The 22,746-nt window shown below is 41.5% G+C and overlaps 1 protein-coding gene across 2 annotated transcripts in view; it reads left to right on the plus strand.

Annotated features, from left to right (window-relative positions):
• The first annotated feature begins 14,675 nt into the window (after positions 1 to 14,675).
• BLNK (B cell linker) overlaps positions 14,676 to 22,746 on the plus strand; it is a 79,938-nt gene continuing 71,867 nt past the window's right edge. The window contains exon 1 of one of the 2 annotated variants that reach the window (XM_010389597.2): positions 14,676 to 14,919. In XM_010389597.2, coding sequence (XP_010387899.1) covers positions 14,873 to 14,919 — 47 coding nt within the window. In that variant the 5' untranslated portion in view covers positions 14,676 to 14,872. The remainder of the gene's footprint in view (positions 14,920 to 22,746) is intronic. The other variant, XM_010389596.2, reaches the window with a different exon arrangement.

Consider the following 22,746-nt stretch of genomic DNA (forward strand, 5'->3'; position numbering starts at 1 on the left):
CATACTTTATTGTTTTCAAATAATGGCTGTGTTAGCAATAGATTCACAAAACTTCTGAAAATTTAACAATTTTCTCTGAATAGTTGATATGAGCTAGATCCAGCAGCCCACTGAGCCAGAGCCAGCTGGCCATCTTTAAGGAATAAATTTGCTAAGACTCACAGAGAGTGCAAAAAATGGTCCTAGCCATAGTGTTTGGTTCCTAAACTCTGCAGCCTGCTCAGATGCAGCATATTTGGATATACCAACAATTTCCTTTCTTTTTAAATCCAGCCTGAGTCGGGTTTTCTGTTACTTGCAGTTAAAAGAGTCAAATGAAACACAAATACTTTTTATGTATTTGACATTTGTAAGTAAAACCACCATGTTATGGTATATAGTGGGTTTGATGCAAGACAGGCAAGCCCCCAAACTGGGACTTAGCCTGGAAGCTTTCTTGGCATCACCTAGGAAAGAATTCAAGGGTGAGCCAGTGGTGTTAAACTGCAACTGTTACTGAAGCAGCAGTGTACAGCAGCAGCAGAGGTTCTACCCCATAGGCAATGTGCCCAGAGCATCAGCTCAGAGATAGTGAAGCATTCATATTTATGCCCACTTTTAGGGTTGGTTTATGCAGAAATTTCTAGGTTGAGAGAGGTAACTTCCAGGTTGTCAGGTCATTGCCATGGAAAGGGGCAGTAACCTCTGAGTGTTGCCATGGCAGTGATAAACTGACACAGTACACTGTTGGGCGTGCCTTAGGGGGAGGTGCTTCTGCCACGGACCTATTTTTGCTAGTTCCTCAATTTGGTCGGTGTCAGAGCCCCGCCTCCAGAGTCCAGTCCCACTTCCTACCCCAGGTTGAATGGGAGTCCTCCAAAAGATAAGTCTACTGCCTAACCCTTAGAACCTGTGAATGTGACATTTTTTGGAAAGAGTGTCTTTGCAGATTTAATTATATTAAGGATGCCAATTTGAGATTATCCTGGATTAAGTGAGCCGGCCCTAGATTCAATAACAAGTGTCCCCATAAGCGACACAGAGGAGAGACTTGGAGAGAAGCGAGAAGACCATGGGAAGACAATGGTGGGGATTTGAGCTATGCAGCCGCAAGCCAAGGAGTGGCTGGAGCCACAAGGAGCTGGAAGAGACAAAGAAGGATTCTTCCCGAGAGCCTTTGGAGGAAGCATGGCCCTACTGGCACCTTGATTTCAGATTTCTGGTCTCCAGAACTTCGAGACAATAAATTTCTGTTGTTTTAAGTCACCAAGTTTGTCGTCATTTGTTATGGCAGCTGTAAGGAACTTATACAAAGCGGTTATATTTTACCTGTACACAAAGTATGTTTCAAATTTGTACTGTAATTTAAAAATAAATCCAAAGATCTTAAGATTTTAAGATTCTTTAAATTTAGGAACATTTTTTAAGTGGATATGATAATCACTTAGAGAGAATCACACTTACACTTAATATATCAGTGTGTTTTCCTTTGTATTGGTGTGTGAGATTATAAAACCTGAATCAAACTATATGGACAGTTTCGGGCCCTGCCCTTTTTTTTTGGTCCATTGTGAAGATTTTCCTATATAGTTATAGATTATTTGAAAACACTGTTTTTAATGGCTGCAGAGCATTCCACTCATGGCTATATCATAATTTATGAAGTTATATTATTGTTGAATGTTTACATCGTTTCTAATTCTATACTGGTATAAACAATTCTACACTTAGGAAAAATTAATAACATTTTATATTTTTCTTTTAAACATATGAACATTTTAAGAATCCTAATACCTAGAACCAAACTGCCTTCTAGGAAGTTCTATCAATTTGTTGCCCTATCAGTGGCGAGAGCACCCATTTAACAATGCCTTTGCCAAACCTGAATTTTATAACGTTTCGAAAGCTTACTTTGGTAGGTTAAAAAATCAGTGGTATTTTATACTTGATTTAATTTGTGTTTCTTTGGTTTAGCGGATTGTGAGCTGGTTTATATTTTTATCAGCCATCTGGATGTCTTCTCTTGTGAATTAACCTTTTGTGTTCTTTGCACATTTTCCTATTGGAATATTAGCCAGTTATGTATTGATTTGAAAGATAGTAATGTTATAGAATATCTAAAAAGATTTCTTCCTAAAAAGTGGCTTTCTATAAATATTTGTTACGCTTTATATCCAGGGTCTTCTCTTTTGTAAAAAAGCAGAACATTGAAACCACGCAGATTGGCAGTCGTGGTCCGAGAGGATGGTAGTGACGCATTCAGCTCCCTCAGTCCAGCTCCACATACATTCTTTGATATTCCAGTCTGTCCAGTCTTTGGTTTGCCATTTGTTAAGAAGGAATTTGAATTATTCCACTCAGATAGTGTCAGGTTGGAGATCTGAGAATTTCCTTAAGCCATTTCACCCTAGGGGCCCAAATTATTTGGTTAAATAATTGATAGAAAAGCAAGTACAAATTTTTTTTTCATGAGAAATTTGCTTCCTTGTACTGATTCAACACATCTTGACCACAGACATTGTTGTTTTTATACACACACACAAAAAAACATTATACATGGGTCAGGAGTAAGGAGATCTTAGTTCTTTCTGCTCTTGTTTTTTTCTGGCTTGGGGTTTTTCTCTAAAATGGACTTTTGCAAGTCAGTTCACTCTCTAGGCCTTGGTTTCCTCATCTCAGATTTGCCAGATAAAAAACAGGACACTATGCAATATTTGGGATGTGCTCTTGCTGAAAAAGCATTATCTATCTAAAGTGTAACTGGGCATCCTGTATTCTTATTTGCTAAATCTGGCAGCTTTCTCTCAAGGGCTTATTCCAGATCTGGCAAATTATGACTAATGCAGTGCATAAAATGTAGTCCAATATCACAGCACTTTGAAGAAAAGGGAATCCAGGTCCCATAGTGCAGGGGCTACCATTGTCCAGTGGAGACTGTTTCGGGGATGATAGTAAAGGAAATGCAAAGGAAGCCTGGAGAGTCCAGGGATCCCTTTGGACAGTTAGGGAACTAAAAGTAGAGTTTGGAGGTAGGTAAGATGTGCAAGTGGAATCGGAGAGACAATATGAAAGAGACTATAGTACTGGTGTTAATGACAGATGGAAGTTTGATTCCTTACTCTTCTCTTTGGACAGTCTGACATATACATTTCTGGTGGAGCGTCTGCTCTGAGTACTTAGCAGTGACTTCCTGAACACGTTTTGAAAAGGACTCTTAGTTTATGACCAGGCTCCGTTGAAAGAAATACTGTGATTGGAAAGCAGGGCTTCCATGGCCATATAGTTCCCCATTCGGCATAGGTAAACAATTAGAATATCAATGATTTTCAACATCAATTCAGTTCCTGAGTTTGAAAAGTAGTTGCATCTCACTATGTTTTTTGTCGATGTCTTCTAACAACTTCCACATTTAACTCAGAAAATATTTATTATGTACAAAGAATGGTCTAGTTTTGTGCTTGCCATAGAGAAAGACCAAAGAAATAGAATATAGTCATTTTGCTGGGATGTTTATAATTTTATCATGGTAACAGCATATATACTTATGAAAAATAAGTCAAAACTATGGTCAAAAGACAGGGAGATAGAGGAGATCAGAGTAGAGGCCCAAGTGGACTAGAAGGAAATAGGACAAGCTTCCAAAAGAAAGTGGCCATTGATGGTGAGTAAGATTTGGACAGGCCATGAGAAATAAGAAAATGGTCAAGATTGGAACAATATTTGGAAGATGAGATGACTATGCCAGGAGAGCCCCAGGTAGGATTTCTCCTTGATGGAGACAGCATTGATGAGGAGGCCTGGGATACCAGGCAGTTCCAATATCCTAGATGGCTCTCTAGAAAGGGTTGAGGGTTAGAGACATTTCAAGTCCTGCCATTTTTAAAACTCTTACATGAAATTTTCAAATATGTAGCAAAGTTGAAAGACTGGTACAATGAATACCCATACACTCATCACCCAATTTTGATCATTGCTAACATTTTTTTGAACCAATTGAAAATAAGTTATAGACATCATGACACTTAAAACTTACATTCATCAGTGTACCTCCCAAAAATATCCAAATAAGGATCTTCCTCTACATTACCACAGTACCATTACCATACCTAAGAACATTAACAATTCCCTCATACCATCTAGCATCCTTGGTCTTTAACATTAAGAAGACCAAGTGGTAGTCTTGTAAAATTTCTACATCTGGATTTTTAAATTATTATAATTGTTTTCTCTTAATGCTGTTCAGCCTGTTCCTGTATCCCCTTTATTTCCTCTAAACTTAGCAGGATCTCACATTCCAGTTTGCCTGGGAATGTCTTCCCTGATTACACCTGCAGTCCTGGCATAATTGTTGGTTGAGTCTTCTTTCCCTCCCAGAGATGCCCTACTTTGGATGATTCATTATGTGTTCACTCTGTATAAGCTGGAAGTTAGATTTAAAAGTTGATTAAATTGAGATATTTCATAGGTGAGATGTACTTCATCTTGCATCGGAAGCAAAATGGATAATGCTGAATTTGATCACGTGAGTAGAGTCAGTTGTCAACTCTGTAAAGGTCAGCCTTGCAATCAGCCAGCAGCCTCGGGCGTGGGAATTTGATACCTTGTGATGTCATAGGGATATGATGCTCCCCAACAACATTTTACCTACTGGTTTTAGCATTAATTGATGACCCTTACCTAAATACATTCTTCATTTGGGGTTGCAAAATGGTAGTTTTCTAATTCTATCATTCATTCTACATTTATTAGCTAATATTCTGTGAAAATTGAGGATTTTTGATACCTCCTAAACACATCAGGGTAATTGCTTTATTATTCTTTAATTTCCAACTGATTTAATTTTTTAAATTTTCAATTAAAAAGTTGATGGAATATTTACCTTCAGTGTTGGCAAATGACTTTGTTTTTTGGTTATGTTTTTATGGACTGGTGGATTTTTATTTGTTTCATGTTTTAAAATAAATTACAGTTATTTTTTTATAAATGCTCAAATTGTCCCAAAATTGTCTACTGGACCCTCTTTCAAGGATCTGCTCCTATGTGCCTCTTTCAAAGATCTGTGCCACATTAGCTGGGCATGGTGCTGTGTGCCTGTGGTCCCAGCTACTCAGGTGCTGAGGTGGGAGGATTGCTTGAGCCTAGGGGATTGAGATTGAGGCTGCAGTGAGTCATGATGGTGCCACTGCACTCCAGCCAGAGTGACAAGTGAGAACTTGTCTTTAAAAAAAAAAAAAAAAAAAACCAGGGAATCTATCTAATCCCTATCACTTCTCCACCATTTTCAGCTCCCTTCTCCCTCCCATGAGTGAGTACTTTTATGGCACAAGGTAGTCCAGGTTCACCTTTTATTTTCCCTGAAATCAACCCTTTCTTCAAGGAGAACCTGGTTCCTTTTAGTGGAGAATTCTTTTCTTATTATATTTTTAATTGAGCATCTTTGATGTATGTAAAATTTGGACCATCATTGCTTCTGGGACTTTTCAGTGTCTAGTGCTAGAAAAATCATGAGTTCAGATTGATATTTTCCATTAAATTTAAAATTATCAAATTTTTTTCTTCTTTGATTTTATATTTTTACTTTCTTCTCCTGTACTAAAAATCTTCATTCCTACTAATTTTTCATACAATATACAAAATTTCACTTTGAACAGCAAAATCCACAGTTTTACTACTAAAAATAAAAATACTGAGTAAAGTTCAAGATTTCTTTGCAATTATTTTTATTCTTAGAATAAGTTTCACAGAGAATGCTCAGAGGACTGTGTTAAAGAGTCATTTGAAATAATTCTCTCCTCTGTGATATGTTAACATCTAAATTCATTTGTTTCTGTTTATTTTTGTCTTTAAGATTTGCTTTTTTTTGTTTGCCTTAATTTTTTTTTTTTTTTTAGTTTATGTCAAATGGTTACCTAGTTTAAAAGTCAAAACTTCATAAAAAGATAGATCCAGGCCGGGCACGGTGGCTCACGCCTGTAATTGCACCTTTGGGAGGCCAAGGCTGGCAGATCACTTGAGCCCAGGAATTTGAGACCAGCCTGGGCAGCATGGTGAGACCCAATCCCTACAAAAATCACAAACTATTAGCTGGGCATGGTGGTGTCTGCCTGTGGTCCCAGCTACTCGGGCACTGAGGTAGGAAGATCACTTGAACCCAGGAGGTTGAGGCTGCAGGGAGCCTGATGCACTGAGTGACAAATGGGACTCTATCTCAAAAAAAAAAAAAAAAAAAAAAAAAAAATAGATCCAGATAGATCCAAGGAATCTATCTAATCCCTATCATTTTCCCACTATTTCCAGCTCCCTTCTGCCTCCCATGGGTGACTACTTTTATTAGCTTCTGATTTACCCTTCTGGTGTTTCTTGTTGCAATAACAAGTGCCTATGTATGTGTGTGTGTGAATACACAAAATGTATTCAACCAGTTTCCCATTGATAGACATTTAGATGTCTCTGATTTTTTGCAATTGCCAATAAAATTGCAATAAATGTGTGCAGATGTTGCATATGTACATATGTGAAGGTGTATCTTCAGGATAGGTTCCTAGAATTGAGGTTGCTTGGGTCATAAGGTAAATTCTAGTAATTTTATTAGGTACTACTGATGTAGGATGGACAAGCCCCAAATTGGGGCTTAGCTCCAGAGGGTCCTTGGCTTTGTCCCGGAAAGAATTCAAGGGCCAGCAAGTGTTAAACAGCAACTTTTATTGTAGCGGCAGCCTACAGCAGCAGCAGCAGTACTGCTCCTTGCAGAGCAGGACTGCTCATAGACGGTGTGCACAGAGTAGCAGCTGAGAGGCAGAGCTACACTCATATTTATATCCACTTTTAATTATATGCAAATTAAGGGGGAGTTTATGCAGCAATTTCTAGGAAAAGGGTGGTAACTTACAGGTTGTCAGGTCATTGCCACGGAAAAGGGTGGTAACTTCTGGGTGTTGCCATGGCAATGGTAAACTGACATGGCACACTGGTGGGTGTGTCTTATGGGGAGGTGCTTCCAGCTGGACTTGTTTTAGATAGTTCTCAATTTGGTCTAGTGTCCAAGCCCCACCTCCTACCTCATTGCCATATCCCCTCCTAGGGGAGTATAACACTTTGCAAGCAAAGGGTGTCTTTTCCTCAGAGCCTTAACAACAGACACCATCATCAGACTTTTAGATTTTTGCTTATCTGAACTATTTCTTCAGTATGATTATAATAATCTTTCTCTTAATAGGAGTGTAGTTAAGCATACTTTTCATCCATTTAAAGGCCTCCTGCCTTTCATGTTCATGGTTTTGCCCACTTTTTATCTAGTCGGGTTTTTTTTTTCTATCTCAAATTTTAGGATCTCTACCTATTAAGGAGATATTAACCTTCGGTTCTGTGATATATAATGCAACTCTTGACTCCCAATTTATCTTTTATCTTTTGATACTGCTTATGGTGTTTTTGCTATGAAAAATATTTTTATGTTTTTCCAGTTAAATTTATTAAGATTTTCTTTTATTAGTTCTAGATTTTAAATCATGGATAAGGTTATAAAGAAATTTAACTCTGTTTTCTTCAGGTATATTATGGCTTCATGTCTTACATTTAGATTTTTGATCCATTGGGAGTTCACTCTGGCAAGTGATTTGAGGTATGAATCTAAATTTTGTACTTTTCCCAATGGCTGTGCAATTGTACTGTTTATTGAAAAGCCTATTTTTCCCCATTAGATATGCCACATTCATAATATACTTAATTTGTTTATAATCTTATATTTATCTACATATTTTCTCATTACTTCCATTGGTCATGCAGCAATACCATGCTGTTTTTATTAGAGAGGCTTCATACTGTACTTTAATGTCTAGGAAGGCTAGTCCCTTCCCATTCCTTGATTTTCTTTTTCAAGGGTTTCTTGGCTATTCTTGCTTGTTTATTTTCATACAGAAATGTTAGAGTCAAGTTGTCTAGATCTGGCATGGGAGGAGGGAGAGGATCCTCTTGGTGTTTTTATTGGGATCACATTAAATTTATACATTGAATTGGAGATAATGGAAATCTTTATGATATCTTTATGATGGGACTGGGATCACAAACATATATTGAATTGGAGACAATGAAATCTTTAAGAACATAAAATATTTGCTCAAGTCTGCTCTGCTTTTGTTTGGGGACCCTTTGAATCCAGATGGACTGCCTAAGTAGAAAGACTGGGAGACTAGTCAAACTTCATCAGATAAAAGGTAACAGAAAATGATAATCAACAGCCACAGCATTTCCTACTGAGGACACAGGGCAGATAGAGTGTATTAGTCCATTTTTACACTGCTGATAAAGACATACCCCAGACTGGGAAGAAAAGGAGGTTTAATTTAACTTACAGTTCCACATGGCTGGGGAGGTCTCATAATAATTGTGGAGGGTGAAAGGCACTTCTTACATGGCAGCAGCAAGAGAAAATGAGGAAGAAGCAAAAGTGGAAACCCCTGATAAACCCATCAAATCTAATGAGACTTATTCCCTACCACAAGAATAGCACAGGAAAGACTAGCTCCCATGATTCAGTTACCTCCCCCGGGTCCCACCCACAACACGTGGGAATTCTGGGAGATACAATTCAAGTTGAGATTTTGGTGGAGACACAGACAAACCATATCATAGACCCTCACCTCCTGGAGGTCATGAGTGTTATCTCAGCTTTCCACATCTCTGATACACCCATTCCTTGGATAGAAAACTGCCTCTCCACCCTTGCCTGCTCTTTGGCTCCATAATGGCCCTGACTGATGGAAACTACCTGGTCTCCTGATTTCCTAGGGCCTTGTGTATCTGCTTCTTCACTTCTGGGTGGTGGTTCTGACTAGTGGCTGGGTCATGTGACTGATGAGGAGAAAGGAGTGTTTGATGACCTGTCTGACTAAAAGGATGGTCACCTGCTGGGAATTAGTGAGGAATAAGACAGACTGTCGAGGAGATTCAGTCACAGTGAGGCATGAATGACATTGGTAGTTGGTTCTAGAAGAAAGGAAATTCCTCTGAGGTCCTTAAGAAGGGTCAGCAGCTGGAGGCATGGGGATGAGATTGGGGCTGGATCTCACTACCGAGAAATAGTAAGAGGCTGATCAGTGAACCAAGTGGGGGCCTGGGCTATAGTGAGAGCAGGGTAAACGTGGAAATACTTCCAAGGAGAATCTTGTTGGCAGATTGGCTCTGAGGACAGAAAGCAAAGGAGGAGGTAAAGATGAAGCACAGGCCAGGAGCTGTACATCCCAATATTAGGCTATTGTAATGTTCTTGCCAATAGAGGCTTGGCTGGATGCAATGAGTAAACGGTGTTTTCATCTGAGCCATTCTCCTAATAAAACAGATACGCACTCCATGCCAATCTAATGTATAGAATGTTGAGTTTACTGAAAAGATAAAATAGGGAACCAATTTGTCTCACAGAAAGTAAAACCTTGAGCCTAAAAGGGCCTTTGCCTATTTGCTCAAGTCTCAGATGTCTTCTCTTCTTCCTTCTTTCTCCCTTCCTACAACTTGTCTCCACAAAAAAGAAGAACAGAAAAACCACTGCCAGCATCTGCCATGCTTCCTTGTCTGTCTTTGCCTTCCGCTAGTCTCTTCTGCTGTTTCCTCCACTAGTTTACCCAGGCTTCTTAGCTTCCTCCCAACCTTTTTCCCTCTGGCCCTTCACTGGCACTGGCTGAGAAAACCAGGCCTGGGCCTGTCCATCCACAAGCTCCTGCCACTTTGGCCCGCATGTGTGAGAAAGCTACTGGGTCTGTGGTTGATGCAGGATGCATCCCTGTCCCAACCCTGAGAAAGGGGGCCAGCACAAGAAAGAAAAGGTAGGTGAATGGTTTGGGGGCTAAAGGCCCTAGCTCAGATGTCAAGAAGATGGGCAGCCTTGAGTAAGTTTTGTCACCCTTCTGAGGATCAGATTTCACATCATAAAATGGGAATGACCATAGTACCCTTTGCCCCCATGGAGTTGTGAAGCTGAGCCTCTTGGAAATAGGTTATAGTTCTGCATAGAACCAGATTGCATGGCACCAACATCACACCTTGCAAACTTCCTGTGACAGTTTGCCTCAACTGGCCCTGGCAAGGGAAAAGCCATCAGTGGGTGGGTAGCAGACAAGAGAGTGAATTGTGCCTGACTTTCCAGTTCCAGTGAGGACTTGGACTCCCTCCAAGACACTATAAACTGCCACAGCCACTGAGCCCTTCTTTGGGAAGCAGTCTAGTAAAGAGAAGTCAAGACTTCTCTTCTAAAAATTCTGTGAATGTTTCCACTGGCACTAACCAGTTTCTGTGCACGTTGGCAGTGTCCAGATTCCAAGTCAGATGGAGCCCAAGCCCCTCTTTGAATCTCTTGCTCTAGAGGTAAGAAGTTGAGGTGAGTGAGACTAAAAGACTTGCCCAAGGTCATGGTTAAGTTGGTGCCTAATGCCAGAGCAGGGCTGTCTGCTGAATAACAGAAAATCTGTCTTGCAATGGCAGAGTCTATGATTAGTAGCTTAGACTATGGAAACAGACCGGGGTTTGAATCCCAGCTTTTCCGTTGATGAGTGGTGTAACTTTAGACCAGTTTACTTAGCCTCTCTCAGAATCAGTTTTTTCACATGTAAAATGAATGTCGTCATAGCACAGGAAACACAGAAAGCGTTCAATAAACATGGTGTTGTAGTTGTCATCCACAGATGCAAGGCAAAGAGCCCAAGAAAAACCAGGGCTGGTTGGGTCTCAACCCCAAGAAGCAGTACAATCCGTCTTCTTGTTCTCAAGTCTCATCATCTCACAGAGATAGTGGATCATCACCATCTGACTTAGGTTTAGGCATGCTATCTTGACTTTGCCCCATAATTCTAGACCAGATATTTTTCCTTTTTTTTTCTTTTTCTTTTTTTTTTTGTTTGTTGTTATTACAACACAAGTTCAAAGATAGATCAGATCTTTTAAAATTTATTTGTGTTAAATATATAATACCTACAATATTCATAAGATATAAAGAATAACAATAAAATGAACATTTATACCCACCATTCAACTTAAGAAATATACTACAATTGCTTGGAAACCCTGCATGTCCCTTCGCTCCAATCCTGCTCCCTGGTGACTTATTCATTTTTCATTCCCTTCCTTGGTTTTACCATAGATGTATGTATCCTAAATAACATATTACTTAGTTTTACATGTCTTTAACCTTAATATAAATGGAATCATGCTGTATACACTTCTTTAGCTTGCTTTTATTGCTCAAGTTATTTTTGTTATTTATCCATACTGATGCAATTGGAGTTCACTCATTTTCACTGTTGAATAGTATTCCATTATGAAAAGATGTCACAATTAATTTATTTGTTCTCCAGTTGATGGACAATTGGATTATTTCCAGGGCCATTTTTCCCCCATTAGACATGGTGGCTGGGCACAGTGACTAGGCCGGACGCAGTGGCTCATGCCTATAATCCCAGCACTTTAGGAGGTTGAGGCAGGTGGATTACCTGAGGTCAGGAGTTCGAGACCACCCTGACCAATATGGTGAAACCCCATTTCTACTAAAAATACAAAAAGTAGCCAGGCATGGTGGCGTGCAACTGTATTCCCAGCTACTAGGGAGGCTGAGACAGGAGAATTGCTTGGACCTGGGAGGCGGAGGTTGCAGTGAGCCAAGATCACTCCATTGCACTCCAGCCTGGGCAACAGAGTGAGACTCCATCTAAAAAAAAAAAAAAGAAGAAGAAGAAAAGAAAAGAAATGGTGCTTCAGTGAAAATTCTAGCACATGCCTTTGATATACACAGTTAGAAGTGCTCCGCAACATCTGTGATCCATGCTGGGTCATAGGTATGTATGCCATCAAATTTATTGGAAAATATCAAACTGTTTCCAAAGTGATTGCACCTTATACTTTTAGCCACAGTGCATAGGCACTCCAAATTTTCTTTAAGTTTGGGATTGTCAATTTCTCATCTGTGAATCTAGTGATTCATTAATTTCCATGTCCACTGTGCTGTGTAGACTGATCTTGAAGGCTTATCATGGTATATTGTTCTGTGTGTGCTGTGGAACCACGTTGTGTGGTCTTATTCCTTTTATAAGTTACCAACCAAGACTTGGTATCATCAGTTTCCACCTTTGCTTTAACCTTCTTGGTTATCCAGTTATGGGGGCCTGTCATTTGTATTTTAACTTTCATTTATGGTGCCATTGTCACATAAAAGCTTAAATTTATATGTATCTAGATTTATTACGGTTTTCCTTTTTGTGTTTTGCTTAAAAAGGTTTTCCCTGGCCAGGCGCGGTGGCTCACGCCTGTAATCCTAGCACTTTGGGAGGCCGAGGCAGATGGATCACGAGGTCAGGAGATCGAGACCATCATGGCTAACCTGGTGAAATCCCGTCTCTACTAAAAAATACAAAAAATTAGCCAGGTGTGGTAGCAGGTGCTTGTAGTGCCAGCTACTCGGGAGGCTGAGGCAGGAGAATGGCATGAACCAGGGAGGCGGAGCCTGCAGTGAGCCAAGATTGCACCATTGCACTCCAGCCAGGGTGACAGAGTGAGATTTCGTCTCAAAAAGAAAAAAAAAAAAAGGTTTTCCCCACTTCAAAATTAGAGTCAAATAATTTAAAATTTTCATTTAGTCATGGAGCAACTTAGAAGCCAAAGCAGTTGTGGCAGGCCTGGAACATTAGGCTGTCACACTGTACTTCACATGGGGCAAAATGTCCAGTCTGGAAACACAGTCTCTCATTTTCATCATGTTAGACTAAATACAGTAAAAAGAAGAAAGACAAGTGGCTGTAAAAAGAAAAAGCAGAAGTGTAACCTTGGCCTCTGGTCTTTTTCTCTGGGGAAATATGAAGTTGTCAGCCAGGTGTTGAGCAAAGTTGTTGGTGGAGAGAAAAGTCAAGTGACTTATGGGGTGCATTTTACAATAATTCAGAAAGAATGAGCTGACTATTATCTTATTCAGTGAAGCCTGAATTTCCTGGTCTTTGATGACATCGTATGTGCCTTTACCATCCTAGTCTACTTGTTTCTTTCAGTTAGGAACTATGGGAGAGCAGGAGGCAGGGTCTAGAGCTCCTTCACGATGCACTACAAGAAAATTGAGCAGCCAGATTGGGGAAAATGAATGATGGCAGGAGACAAACACTTGCATTTTTCTCATGCAACATTGTCTGCTCTCTTGCTGGCCTGGCCAAGTCAGTGGCCTGGCCAAGCAGAAGGGCCCCACCCTTCAACAGCTCTGAAGATTCTGCTCCTAAACATCTGGTCAAACCAGAAATTCATAGGCAGTGATGAATGTGAATAATCAAGGTTACCTCAAGAAAGACAGAACATCCATTTGTGCAAAGAAGAGGCACAGGAGGGAAGAAACCATCCACGGTTTCCACCTTTGCCATTGTCACTGTTCCTTCTCCTCCTCCTCCTCTGTCTCCTCTTCCTCTGCTTCTTCCTCCTCCTCCTCCTCTTCCTCCACGTCCTTCCCCTTTTCTGTCTTCTCCTCTTTCCCCACTGTCTTCAGTCAGATCTTGGGTCTACAACAGGAGAGGTAACTGAGAGCCCTTTCCTTTGTCCTGTTGTGTATTCTTCTGACCCAGAAGACTGGTTCCCTTGATAAATGTTGGAAATGTGTACTTTATTCCACAAGGGTGAGCAGGGCATTCTCGATGGCTGCAAAAAAGTATGTCCAGGAACAAAAGGTTCCTCCCATTTTCTTCCTCCCTGACCCTAGACTGCGGGCTGCTCTTTAAACAACAGATAAATCAGCATGTTTCAGATTAGGCAGAAGGAAACGTGAAGTCTTCCAGGAGGGAAGTAGAGTTCTCTGAATACGTTCAGCCCCTACAGGTATGGTTCCCTCCTCCCAACCTCACTCCACCTGTCTGAGCTTGAGATGGCCTTGTGTCTGGCGTGTCACTGGCTGTGATGAGCAAGCGGTGGACAGGACAGGAAGAGGCAAATGTAAGGAGGGGAGTGGCATTCTGCTTTTAGGACTTCAGAATGGCCTGATGTAGGAATTGCACTGTTGTGAAACTGTTAGATTTATTCTCATCTGACTTTTGGGTACATCCTGGTTTGCTTGAAAGCATCTGGCTATCGGCAAGGTAACTCCTGACTCTACCAGGCAATAAGGAGGCTGCACATCTTACGACAGAGTTCATCTCCCCTTTCCTGGGTCACCCATCCCTACCTGCAGATGAACAGAGAATTGCCCATCCCATTTTAAATAGAGCTCCAGAAAAAGAGAGACTCTAATTCTCTGAGTAAACTGTTACCACCATGTCACTGCCACCCTGATATTTATTTTTAAACATATTGCTCGCATCAGGGGCGGGAAGGGAAAAGCACAAAAATGTCATTTTTATATAATGGTTCTATAAGTAGAAAAAGCTTATCCATGACTTTATGCAAATAAGCAGAAAGTCTCCAAGAGAGGTTCAGATGGACTTGATTACTCTGCTTTTCCTTGAGCCCAGGAAGTTCCCAGTTATAGCATGCACCTGCTGGAAACAGACTATATGTGTTTGGGACAAACAGGAAGTAGTGACCAGCCAGAAACTTGTCCCAACCTGGTTACAAATCTGATTGTAAAAGAAAGCAGCTGGAAAGAAATTTGCATGCCCAGTAGGTTTCACTATTAAAGTTTACAGAACGTGGAGTAATCATCAAGCTGGCTGGCTATCCAGATCACATGATTATGTAGAAACATGAAACTTGACTATGTGCTCGGGCAAGTTTTACTTCTCCCTAGAGCAGGGGTGTTTGCCAGCAGCCTGCACTCTCAGAAATCAGACTTGAGTGGCCGGAACCCTCGAGACCAGAGGCTTACCATGCTGCTCCTTAGGAGGGCCAGGAACTGCTGACGTGACCACTGGACACTTATTCGTGTCTCTTACAATTACCAAACAGAATGGACAAGCTTAATAAAATAACCGTCCCTGCCAGTCAGAAGTTGAGGTAAGATTTTCCCCACCCAATACTTACCCTTCTTCATCTCCTTTTTTTTTTGCCCCAATGCTCTTATGGCATCTCAGAAATACTGAAATCCTGGAATGCTTTGCTAGTTTCCAGTGGGTGGCACTTACTATAGGGAAGTGGACTGAGCTTCTAGGGAAAGCATTGGGTGGCACTTGCTATAGGGAAGTGGACTGAGTTCTTAAAGAAATGTGTAGGAACAAGAGAGACTTGCTTTAGCTACCTCTTACAATAAAGTATGAAGCTCTGGAAAGATAATAAAACAGAAATACCAAGGGCTTAGATTCTACTGAAGGTCAACGTTCAGAGTCTGAATGCAACCAACTTTTCTAAGGAAGGGTTTCTCTAAACTGAGTCCTCACCCATTTTATTGCAGGTTACTATTTAATTTTAAGGATAGCTGTAATCATTTGTTATTCATTGTTTTATTGTCTCATTTATTTTGTGGGTGTATATTACAAGTGTGTTTGGGGGGATTAGATCTGTCTTTCCAACACCCTCATGTCAATGTAACAATGATCTATAACAAGCCTCTTAAAAAGAATAAACCAGAAGTGGCCCCACAGGCATGAGTCAAGGAGCTATGGAAAAGACAACTTCCCCAAATTTTGCTTTTGAAGGTCGACTTTTTGTCTCATTGTAATGGCATCATGGCTTTCAGAGACTGGAACTTTTAAAGTTCAGGGAATGGGTTTTTTTTTTCCCACATTTTTAAACTGTTTTTTAAATTATTATTATTATACTTTTAAGTTCTGGGGTACATGTGCAGAAGGTGCAGGTTTGTTACATTGGTATACATGTCCCATGGTGGTTTGCTGCACCCATCAACCCGTCATCTACATTCAGTATTTCTCCTAATGCTCTCCCTTCCCTGGCCCCCAACTCTCTGACAGGCCCCGGTGTGTGATGTTCCCCTCCATTCAGGGAGTGTTTTCTATTCTGACTACATATCAGAACTTAGCCAAATGTTCAGGGGGTGATGTGACACGTGTAGCAGACAAGTAATCCCGGATAACAAGGAGCCAGAGAATTGAAGCTTTTGAGACAGTATTTAAGAGAAAGTCTGGAATTGGCAGAGGGACAGCCCTTCACAGTAGAATACAGGTCTTATGCCTAGGAGGTGCTTGGTAAAAGGTAATGTGATATGCACCAATGATCTGGGATCAGTAGGCAGTATCAACTGCATTCAACCATTTCAAGAACATGCTGTTGAGTTCTGCTGTGTGATCAGCACTGATGGGACAGGAAGGCACTCATTCTTGCCCTTGGTCTCAAATAGCTACACCCTCATGAGGGGCAGGGATGATACAACAGAAGCTGTAAGTGACTGAAGGAATGTAAGAAGAGAATTAGAGTAGCAGGAGGAGGTTTCATAGAGAAGATAATTTAAGAGGTAGACTTTGAGAGGTGGGTAAAATTATAAAATACTGGAGAATTGGAGGAAACATGTATGTGCTGGGAGGGAGGAAATACAGAGGCTGTCACTCAAAGCTTAACACAAATACAGTCCATTTGTGGGATGGTGAGGAAAGTTTTCTGTCTAGTGGAAACTATAGAGTAGGGCATGTAGGACCTGAAGGTCCTGGTATAATTGGACACATAGGGCGGGTCCACGTTGCAAAGGGTGGTGAGGGCCCTAACCATAGGGAGTGTTGGAGAACAGGTTATGCTGTTAGTGATGTCATGACAGCAGGCTTAAAGGAGTCTAGTAGGATGTGTTGGAGTGGGAGGGACACTGGAGGCAGGGATCTGGTGGGAGGGAGGAGCGCTTAAGTAACCCAAGCATCCAGGGCTGTAGGCCTGGACTTGGGGCACAGCCGTGAGAAGGAAGAGAGAAAGAGAGGGAAGAAAGACATGACAAAGAAACTAACTAGGTACCCTCCTCTGAATGAACAGGAGGATTCCAAATGTTCTTTTCAGACATATAGCATAATGTAGAACTATACAGAGATGTATTCTCTTTCAGGGAATCCAGATGGGAATTTAAGTAAAGGTGCTAGAACTTAAATCATTTTATGATTCCTCCCTTTGGGACAAAGTCCAGCTTGATCACAGAGCAGTTGATGGTCAATATACAACCATAGATTATGGAATAGAAAACCAAAATTATACCACAGATAATCATATACTACACTCATCTGCTTACATAAAAGTAAGGTTTTCCCCACTTGATTACTCAGTTGTCTTTATAGAATCATCACGCTGTGATAAAATGTACACTGTTGACATGGAACTTTTCAAAGAAATGAAATTGTAAATTCAATGGGCTCGAAGCACCATCTTAACTCTTTTCCATAATTAGATAGCTAGGATGGTGAGGAGTTAATAGATGAAATACTTGCCTCCTGTGATTTGTGTCCTCTGTCCTGACTGGTTGACATCAATTCTGGAGGTTGATTAACAACATAATTATTTGGCACCAGATGACAGCAAAAGTGCACAGTTATGTTTATACTCTTAGGCTTAGGTGAGAATTTACTCAAATTCTTAGCCACAAAAATAGAAAGACAGTGAGTGTTCTTCCAGGGAACTGAAAGGAATGACCTTGATCCAGGGAGTATATTCCCAGGACTGAAAAGAGAGTAGAGAAGAAGGAATTACTAGAAGGAGAGGGGAAGCAGAGTCATCCAAGGAAAGGAGGTCATGCAGGATTGGAAGGAGACAAGGAATTCTCAAAATGAAGGAGAAAGGGAATGTTCTGGATGAACCCAGTTGGGGATGGGTCATCACCTTGAGAGTTTCTGCTGTATAGGAATAGAGATAGGCGAGATGGCTAAGTTGCTTGTGACCACAGAGAGGTGTGAACACAGATTCTCATGTTTTTGCTCCCACTGAGGCACTGCTGAAGTAGGCTTCTCTGTTAGTTGGAGTCCATAGACACTCAGGGTCTCTTAGTTGATTCCTAGCTATGATTTTCCCTTAATTGTATGAGGTAAAGATATCATCAGAAACCTGGCTAGACCTGGGTTCTCAATTGTTCCACAGTAAACATTCCTATGATCATAAAAAATTCACCCTTCTAGGGGAACATTTGAAAATTTGCAATCCTGCATCACTTTGCAAATATCCCTTTTCAAATTAGTAAAACAAACTTGAAAATGAAATGTTTAGTTTTTAATAGCCTCCCAATTGACTCATCATCTGTGCTTGTGTATTTTTCTTTGTAGCATAAACAAACACATACCTGCTCATTTTTACAACTAGAAAAGGTCTTTGACACAAGTGTGGTCAAATTGGGTCTCCCCAGTTATCTTATTGGTTAAAGAGTATGGCATTTTTCCGTTAGAAAAATCAAGGTTTATGTGATTTTAGGCAAGATTGCCTAATCTCCTTGGTTTCCTCACCTGTAAGACAAAGACAATAATAACAATACCAATGTCGTAGGGCTATTGTAAGGTTTAAACAAATTTTTCTGTGACGCAACTGGCTCATAGTGACTATTGGATTTTTAAAATAGTAGCTATTAATATCATTACTGTTGTTATTCTAATTCTATATCTGTGTAATTGATTTTCTGAAGATAAACAGGGACTTTCCATTGATCCCTGATAAGTTTCATGTTGGTTCCATTTCTTCTTTCTGGCTATTTTGACTATTTTGTCTATTGATTCTGACATCTGTGACACTTGGCTTTGCATGGACTGCAGATGTGACAAACATTCCTTCTGTGCCTTCATCTAAGTGACTAATAATGTTAAGCATGACACAGCCCTACCGTGGGTGTCTGGGTCTTCTTGGTAGGGGTCTCACTGAGACCCTATTTGATGGATTCTGAGACATGCCTTCTCTTCTCAGGGCTTGGAGTTTTCAACTAGAATTTTTAGTTCCTTGATTTTTCTGGTTCAGTTCTCCAGAAACAAATTCACCTTCTTTTCACCTTTCCACAACTAGCTGCCTCTCAGATCCTCCCTGTTTTGGCTGATGGTATCCTCATCAGCCCTCACACTGACTCACCCTTCCCTCTCCACCTCAACTGACACCCACTCACCTACCACACCCTGCAGGTTTTCTTTATGGCTCTTCCATATATGCCTTTTCTTTCCTTTTCTTCTACAACATCCGGGATAGGTTCTCAGCTCCCCCATGTCCCCTATGTTTGTTTGGTTCAAACTACAAAATGAGAACATTTCCCAAAGTCCCTCTCAGTTCTGATGCTGTGATCCTTTAAGCACAGAGACCACGTTTGACATATGTTACATTCTCAAAGGCTACCATTTTATCTCAGGACTTTCAGGAAATATTTCTTGATACATTTAGAAGGACCATGCCATTGGGGCCCAACAGGGCTGATTCTAATGGCCAATTACTAGCTATAAATCCTGAAGCCATTCGGTTTCTCTGCACCTCAGTTTTCCCAGCTGTCAAACAAAACTAGAGATGTTTTCCTCACAGGCTTGTGTGAAGACCAAGTGAAACAACATGGACTGAAGTTCCCAGAAGAGTATTTGCCACTTAGTCAGTACACCAAGTCAATAAAAAGCAAACACAACCACCAGTACCTCAACCCACCCATGCTGAGTGGCCATCTGCTATCTCTCTTCTTCTTCATATATGTGGTTCCAACTCCTTTTCACTGGGGTGGCAAGCAGAGTGGGGAGCTGTAGTCAGGAGGCACAGCATCTAGTGGTGGAGATTAGATCCACTTCCTGGACAGTTCGGTTTCCCATCCTCCTCACACTGCCTACCTGCTTCCTATTGGCTGAGAAGCCACTCAACTGGGCCATCTTGCACCATACCGATTGATGGACTACCCAGAGCAGCTGGAAAGGGTTCTTTCTTCCTGTGGGCAAGCCGCATGGGAGCCACGTCACCAGAAACTGGCTTAGTGCGAGTGGACTTCAGAGTCATCAGCCAGGAAAACGCAAGGCAACTTCCTCACCCACTCTGGGCATGGTTGTGCCAGGAAAACCCTAAACCAGAGTCCACATGTCCGAGGAACCTCTCTTCTGGACCCAATGGTTGTGTACCATGGCTGGACAACACCTTCCTTTTCACATAACATGTTTCCAAATGGACTATGATATAATCAATTAGGTTTCCAAGGACCAAATCACATTTATTTTCCAGCCCTGCCTCCTAGATTACTGGATTGAAGGGCACTGGGCTTGTGCCAAACTCTTCAGGCACATGTTTACAGACAAGCTCTTGTTTTCTCCCTACAGATGATTTAACCCCATCTGTTCTTTGGAGAATTTATCAGTTTGGTTCATTTTCAAAGAAGGCCTTACATGAGTAAGAAAAAAAAGGGAGACAGAAATTAAAGGATAGCTTGTTCTAGGGAAATTAAAACACTTGGCTTTCTTTGGCTTCTTAATAGACTCCACAGAAGCATTCTTCCCCATCCTCCCACAAGATACAGCTGGATCATTTCGATCAATGGTTCTCCATCAGGGACAATTTTGTCCCCTAGGGAACATTTGGTTGTCACAACTGGGGAGTGTTACAGACACTAGTAGTTAGTCCCCAAGGATGCTGCTAAACATCCTACATTGTATAGGGCAGTCTCCACAACAAAGAATCAGCTGGCCCAAAATGTCCATAGTGCCACTGCTGAGAAACCCCGAGTCAGACTAGTAGAATGTTCTCTTCAGAACAGTAAGCAAATATTCATTTCTATTTGCTTATAGTGACAATATGTATTTAAAGTTCAGAATAGGCAATATATATCTTTGCCATTGTTGTGGTCTTTGCTCACATCACACTGGGTTTCCTGTCTGGGATGGTTTGGGTGAGGGATTGCCTAGAGGAGGGGCAATAAATCCTTCAGCCTGCATTTCAATTTGTTGTTCCTTTTAAAAAATTTGTGTCAAACAAAACTGGATCCCACGAACTATATGCACCACTGAGGTATAAGTTGCTCTCTGCTGGGTAGAAAAGTGAGAGCAGGAAAAGATTTCCAGACATAAGGTCATCTTGGAATAAATAGTCTGTTTCCACTTCTTCAAGTAGACTGAGCAAATCTTGAGTGGAAATTCTTAATGTTGAGGTAAAAAGCATATTATGTGATAACACAGCCATTAAGAAGTTCAAGGGCTGGTGAGTCTGATCCAGTGGTCAAATTCTGGCTGGGTGTAGTGAGTCATGTCTGTAATCCCAGCACCTTGGGAGGCTGAGGCAGGAGGATTGCTTGGAGCCAGAAGTTCAAGACCAGCCGGGTCAACATAACAAGACACCCATCTCTACAAAAAAAAAATTTTTTTTAACTTAGTCTAGTGTGGTGACATGTGTCTGTAGTCCCAGCTACTTAGGAGGCTGAGATGGGAGGATCGCCCAGGAGGCCGAGGTTGCAATGAGCCAAGATCGTGCCACTGCACTACAGCCTGGTGAAAGAATGAGACCATGTCTCAATAACAATAATAATAATAAGACCAAATTCTGGACAGAGGTGCACACACTGTGCTTGTCCTGGAGCAGAATACGTTGCCTGAAGACATTGGATAAAAGACAAAGCAGCTGGTGGAGGAGAGATGAAATGCGTTTGCTTGTCCATCCTTTAATCTTCCTGGTTGTATATGAAAATTCTGTGGCAGTGTCCAAGAGGCATGTATTTGGAATAATTCTTCCATGAGCTGGGAGAGTTTCTGGAGCAGGATTCACCCTGTCTTGTCTGGTCTCCCTGTGGCCAGTGTGTATATATTTTTTTGAAACTGATGGGTAGGTTTTAAGGGTTCAGTCTTTTTCATTGAAGACTTTTTTCCAGCTCTATTGAGCATTTCTATGTCTCCCCTGCCCCTCTCCAAAATAACTCTTTAAATTGGTTTTGATTGTATCTGGATCTCAGGAAACGCTTTGTGTGATTGTTCTGCATATTAGGAATGATGAGAGGAGGTCTATGTGAGGAACCCAGGGTCCTGTGCTCAGAAGAGCCTGTGCTCTCTGTTGTAATGTCAGATGCTCAAGGCTCTTGGGTAATCCTGCCTGCAGGCTTGCAGGGCTGTGGTGCTTTTGCCCACTGTAGATAGAGCCTCACTAAGGAAGCCTTTTAAGTCCACCTAACCAAGACTCCATCTCTGCAGAATGGAGGTCAGAGAGGTACCGCTACTGCCTCCCATTGGACACCCTGTGTCTCTGGATTGGTGATTACATTCCATCAGGTCCCCCTTAAATCTCATAGATTTGGGGACATTCTGCTTCTTTAGGGTGACCTTGTTTCTCTGTGTTTGCTCTGTCAGATGTTGAGGTTTAAACACTCAAAGACAGCCTTAGGTTTTTCATTCCACGTTTATGCTGGGCTTCCTAGGCCCCTAGGAACCACGCACATTATTGGGAATTAAGAGTATGATTCACCTGTTGCTCCAGAAATGGGTCTCACCTGCTGATGGGGTGGAATTCCAGCCTCCACCCAAGTCCCTGCTCCAGATCAAGGGAGCAGCGAACCCTGAAGTGTGATGCTGGCTGCCATCCTCTAGGTCCCACATGACCTCAGGGTTCTCCAGTACAGCTGTAGGGAAGCAGCTTTTGTGTTGGGCTGACACTGGACACTGGGGTTGGCTGCTGCAGTGGAAACCCTCTCAGGAGGTTGTTCCTCTTGACTGTGTGTCGAGCCTCCTCATTACTGGTGTATTTGTCTCCATCTAGCAATGAGCAAGAAAGTCTGACTTCACCTCCTTCCTCCCTGTGCTTTGTTCCACAGCCAAGGGCTACCTGTTCCTGCATAAAGAGCCCACCCTACAAGCCCCTCCTCCTCCTTATTTCACCATCTTTTTCTACCTCTCCTGCCTTCACCTCCCTTCCGAAAGGGAGTCCACTGGAAGCTACACCTGCAGCCTTATTTTTTAACCTGATGTTTTCATGACCCTTTTGCAGCAC

Source organism: Rhinopithecus roxellana, chromosome 11 (genome assembly GCF_007565055.1).
Source record: "Rhinopithecus roxellana isolate Shanxi Qingling chromosome 11, ASM756505v1, whole genome shotgun sequence".
NCBI lineage: Eukaryota > Metazoa > Chordata > Mammalia > Primates > Cercopithecidae > Rhinopithecus > Rhinopithecus roxellana.